Source organism: Neomonachus schauinslandi, chromosome 4 (assembly GCF_002201575.2).
Source record: "Neomonachus schauinslandi chromosome 4, ASM220157v2, whole genome shotgun sequence".
In the NCBI taxonomy this organism is placed as follows: Eukaryota; Metazoa; Chordata; class Mammalia; order Carnivora; family Phocidae; genus Neomonachus; species Neomonachus schauinslandi.
This window is the reverse complement of record NC_058406.1, coordinates 127,886,608-127,891,304: the sequence shown is the minus strand read 5'-3', so window position 1 is coordinate 127,891,304 and position 4,697 is coordinate 127,886,608. Positions and strand designations below refer to the sequence as shown.

Below are 4,697 nucleotides of genomic sequence, written 5' to 3'. Positions count from 1 at the left end.
TGCCCCCCTTTCCAACCCCCTCTTCTTTGCCCGGGTGGTTTGTTCCGAGGAGTACAAATAAATAGTGCTGTCAAAAGGCGCAGCTCGCGGTAGTGCGCGCGGAGCCTGGGCGGGGGAGCCCACTTCTCGGCCGCGCTCTCCCGGGTCGGCGGCAGGGCTCGCTCCCGCGGCCCCGCGCTTCCTGCCCAGGTCTCGAGTCTTCCTCGGAGTTCTGCCCGGCCCCCGCCTCCGCCAGAGGGAGCGGAAGGCCGAGACCGCTAGGCTGGCCTGCGGGAGGAAGGCGGGCGCGCGTGGGCGTGGGGGACGTAGTGATGTCCACCGGCTCGGTGAGCGACCCCGAGGAGATGGAGCTGCGGGGGCTGCAGCGGGGGTACTCTGTCCCTGCTTCTAAGAGGCCGCCCCTCCGCGGCGCCGAGGGCAGCTACATCTCGCCTAGTGACAACTCATCGGCCGACGAGGAAGACCCCGATGGCGAGGAAGAGCGGTGTGCGCTGGGCTCGGCCGGCGGCGCCGAAGGCTGCAAGAGGAAGCGGCCGCGAGTGGCTGGGGGCGGCGGCGGCAAGAAGCCCCTCCCGCCCAAGGGCTCGGCCGCCGACTGCAAGCAGTCGCAGCGCAATGCCGCCAACGCCCGCGAGCGCGCCCGGATGCGCGTGCTGAGCAAAGCCTTCTCCAGGCTCAAGACCAGCCTGCCTTGGGTGCCCCCCGACACTAAGCTTTCGAAGCTGGATACGCTCCGGCTGGCTTCCAGTTACATCGCGCACCTGCGGCAGCTGCTACAGGAGGACCGCTACGAGAACGGCTACGTCCACCCGGTGAACTTGGTAGGGGCACCGCACGGGGGGGCCGGGGCTAGCGGCTGGGAAATGCTCAGAGAGCTCCCGAGCACCAGGCAGAGTCAGCCCGCGGGGAAGAACCTGAAAGGGGGGTTCTGGAATGGGTGGTGAGGAGTCCAGTTTAATTTCTCCCAACCAGGGGAGGGGCCAAGCCACATTCTTGGAGAAGAACCTTCCACCCTTCGGTGTTTCTTCATTCTGATCATTGTACCTGGTACTTTGCCCCGTGGCAGCTCTTTGGCTAACATCCTACGTCCGGGGTGAATCTGGGTTCCATCTGCATCCACTGCCCGGTTGCAGATTGAATGGCAAAATCTCTCTTGCCCAAATTTTCCAACTAAGAGTCTGACCTGTTCGATTTAACAAGCCCTACTTTCTGAAAGGAAAGAGGGAAGGCCGAGCTCTATTTAAAAGCCTTTGGATTTTTAAAAAAGTTCTTGCAGAATATGAGAGGTTTCCCCAAAAGGGATTTGTCTGGAAAGTCCCTCTCCGACCTGCCAACTTTCCCGGCTTGAGAAAGAACCTATTCCAGTTCCTACTCAGAGTGGAGGGCTGAGTGTCTGTGTGTGCGTGTGTGTGCGCGTGTTGGGGGAAGGGAAAACAGACAAAATCCCAAACTTAAGCAAGTTTCACCGAATCATCCTGAGGGCAAAGACCACGAGGAAGCATGGACAGACGTCTCATGTCTCACGCAATCAAATCCAGTAAAATTAAAAACCTAATTTAGAGAGAAGACACCCAAATTCCCAGAACACTGATAAAATCTGAGCTACTAAAAGCCAGGGATATTCCAGGGATATTCACTTAGGAGAACGGTTTCTGTTTGAGACAGTACTTTCTCCTCCAGTATCTGACGCTCTTTTTGATTTTACAGACATGGCCATTCGTGGTCTCAGGACGACCCGACTCGGACACCAAAGAAGTTTCCGCAGCCAACAGATTATGTGGGACCACCGCTTAGATCGAACTCACTTGCTGGGATTATTGTTGAAGCGCCTGTGTTTGGGGGCCACGGAGAGAAAGGAGCGTGAGAACCCCCAGAGAATGGAGGGAAGTTCCATCGGATTCTCCTAAATTCTCCTAGGCAGCCTCCCACCCGAACTGTGAACACGACACGTGGCGGGTGTTGGGGACAGAGCCCGAAGGGTTGGCCGCCTGGCTGTCATCGCAGGACGCCTAGGGCTGCCGGCTGCTGCGGATCCCAGCGACGACGATTTGCTTCTCCAAAAAGAGTTTCCTTCTGTCTCTGCAGCGCGGAACCAGATTCAACCTCGGACTTTAGCAGTGTAGACTAACCCAGCGCCAAACCGCCTAGGAGTTAGTTTCCCGACTGAGTCAGATCTCTGTATATGATGGCACGGCTCTGCACCGCACAGGCATGTTACGGTTAGGCAATGGTTAGAACGTGCTCTGGATGATTGGCTTTAAAGACAGCAGTCTTCACGCGAGACCAACATCGGGGCATGTTTTTAAGTTGCAAAGAGAGCAGAGTGGCATACCTGGGCCAGGTTTGTACCCCACAGGGCAGCAGCCTCCTAAAGGAAGGGGCATGTCCTCTCGGCACAGAGAGAGATGGAGGCACGCTTTCCCAGACCACCGGGCCCGGGGTTTGCCCGGAGCGCTCCGGGCGGTTCTGTCTCGTGGCCGCAGTCAAGCCCTTCACTCCTCCCAGGCTCCCGCCTCTTCCGAGCCGGGCTTCTGTCTACCCTCCTACCCACCTCCCGGTCTAGACAAGAGCCTCCCACCCCCGCACCCCCCACCCAACCAGGCTCGGGTCTTCTTCGGGCCTCCCTCTACTCCTTCCTCCCACACCTCCTTGCAACACCCCCTCCTCCGGCTCCTGGCCATCCCCAGCTGGCCTCGGCATCCAAGCTCGGGTCGCCTGCTCCTCCAGTACAGCCTCCCGGTGCCCACGTTCTTCCTTGCTGGAGGAGTGAGCTGGGTGGTCCGCTAAGGCGGCTGGGTACCTAGGGACCCCGCTCAGGGGAAATGCGCCGCTGTCTCTAGGCTGCACTACCACAGTAACTAGCAAATGTAAATAAATTTATTTTTGTATGAATAATAAAACGCATTGTGAAACCTGAGTGGCCCTGGGCGCTGTCAGAATGTGGTCTTTGTTGCCCTTTACCTAGTTTGGTAGGGAAGTTCTTTTAAAGGTGCCTTCTTGGCCCCGGACTGGGATTGATTCTTTCTCGGCAGAATGCAGCTGATCCCATTTGGATCATGGCACTTAAAAGTGTAACTCTCATTACTTTCTATTATTCTGATTCTTCTGGAGGCCAGGGTTACTGGAAGGCAAGAACCCGAGGCTTAGGGGCTCCTGGGTGGCTCAGTCCTTAAGCGTCCGCTCAGGTCATGATCCTAGGGTCCTGGAATCGAGCCCTGCATCGGGCTCTCTGCTCAGCGGGAAGCCTGCTTCTCCCTCTCACACTCCCCCTGCTTGTGTTCCCTCTCTCGCTGTGTGTCTCTCTGTCAAATAAATAAATAAAATCTAAAAAAAAAAAAAAAGAACCCGAGGCTTAGTGCGCCTGAAGAGTGTATTGGGGCTAGGGCCAGGTTGAAAGGTGTACGCTCTACAAAGTAATATAGGTGCACATCTTATTTTACACACACACACACACACACACACACACACACGATGCTTTCTCTGGCTTAAAGCACACTCCAGTCCTTAACAATTGTAAGTCATTCAGGAACCCCTACAGCCCACACACGGGAGTGGGGGTGGGTCTCAGGTCCAATTGGCAGAATAAAATCATAATACAAGGCACCAAGTTGTGTTTCAGTTGAGCTTTTCTTTTTTTCAAATAATGTTTATATAGCGTTTTTACTGTACACCATCTCATTTTCCTTGTTATTTTTTTTCCATTTTCACTAAAATTTTCTCTGGAAGTATTAACCTGGGCAACCATTATATGGTTTTTTAAATGCCCGTCTTTTTTAAAAGCTGCATTCTCTTTGTAGAACATTTAGAAAATTAGGAAAAGTGTGAAAGATCAAACTACCTAAACAACTGCCCAATTTGGGGTGTGTTCATTATTTTATAAAATCGAAAGGCAGTTTTCTTGACCAGAAAGAGAAAATACAGCTGGAGTTTAGGAGGTGAGAGGGAGGTGTGTGTGTGTGTGGGGGGGGAGGGAGCATAATTTCCTGTTTTGAACTAAACTAAACCAAAACTCTGGAGAACTGCTTCCTGAGACCATTTTCTTGGGCTTTCTTCATAGGAGGAGGGATCTGGCCCTCAGGATGGAATCTTCAGCAGCAGAAGTGGGCTCAGGGATATGCTAGTTGGTTTCTGTGGCATCAGGGGCTCCCTGGTAAAAGTAAACTCAGGAGTAACTAGTGACAGGAAACCCTAGTGTGGTGGTTTAAAGCACTTAGGCCCCTTGGTAAGTTCTGGGTGGCGGCTTTTTGGGGGTGGGGAAGTTTCCTGGAGGCCAGCTCTCAATGTCTTTTCCAAAGCTTCCATCAAATGCGACCCTTTTCAAGGGAAGGACACAGTGTGGTATGTTGTTAAGGTGAACCTGAATGTCTACAGAACCCCACCTGAAATTCAAGCTCTTCCACCCACAGACTAGTGGCCACGTGCAACCTCTTTCAGCCACAGTTTCAGTATCTACAAAATGGGAATAATAATAGTGCCTCCCGGGGGAAAACTGTCATCAGGAATAAATGTGATAATATTTAAGAGACCCTTCTCGTAGGCAGTAAGTAGCATCCTAAATGTTGATTCCTAAAAAAAGTGGGGAGGCATGCTTTGACAAGGGGGGCACTTTATAAACAGGTGAGGCATTTCAGGAATCCAGTCTTTAAGATTTTGGGCCCAGCTTTAAAATGCCTGGGTTACAACTGTAAAACACAAGT

At 53.2% G+C, this 4,697-nt stretch overlaps 1 protein-coding gene across 1 annotated transcript; it reads left to right on the top strand.

Annotated features, from left to right (window-relative positions):
* Positions 1-311: 311 nt before the first annotated feature.
* MSC (musculin) lies at positions 312-1,836 on the top strand. The gene is made up of 2 exons (XM_021688629.1): positions 312-821; positions 1,708-1,836. Exons 1-2 carry the CDS (start codon positions 312-314, stop codon positions 1,792-1,794), a joined length of 597 nt encoding a protein of 198 aa, XP_021544304.1. The 3' UTR covers positions 1,795-1,836.
* Positions 1,837-4,697: the final 2,861 nt, after the last annotated feature.

Bases quoted from the DNA above. Each gene is read 5' to 3' on its own strand.
- MSC (XM_021688629.1), top strand. From the start codon at position 312: ATGTCCACCGGCTCGGTGAGCGACCCCGAGGAGATGGAGCTGCGGGGG. The intron at 822-1,707 runs GTAGGGGCACCG...TTGATTTTACAG, and splicing joins ACGTCCACCCGGTGAACTTG to ACATGGCCATTCGTGGTCTC.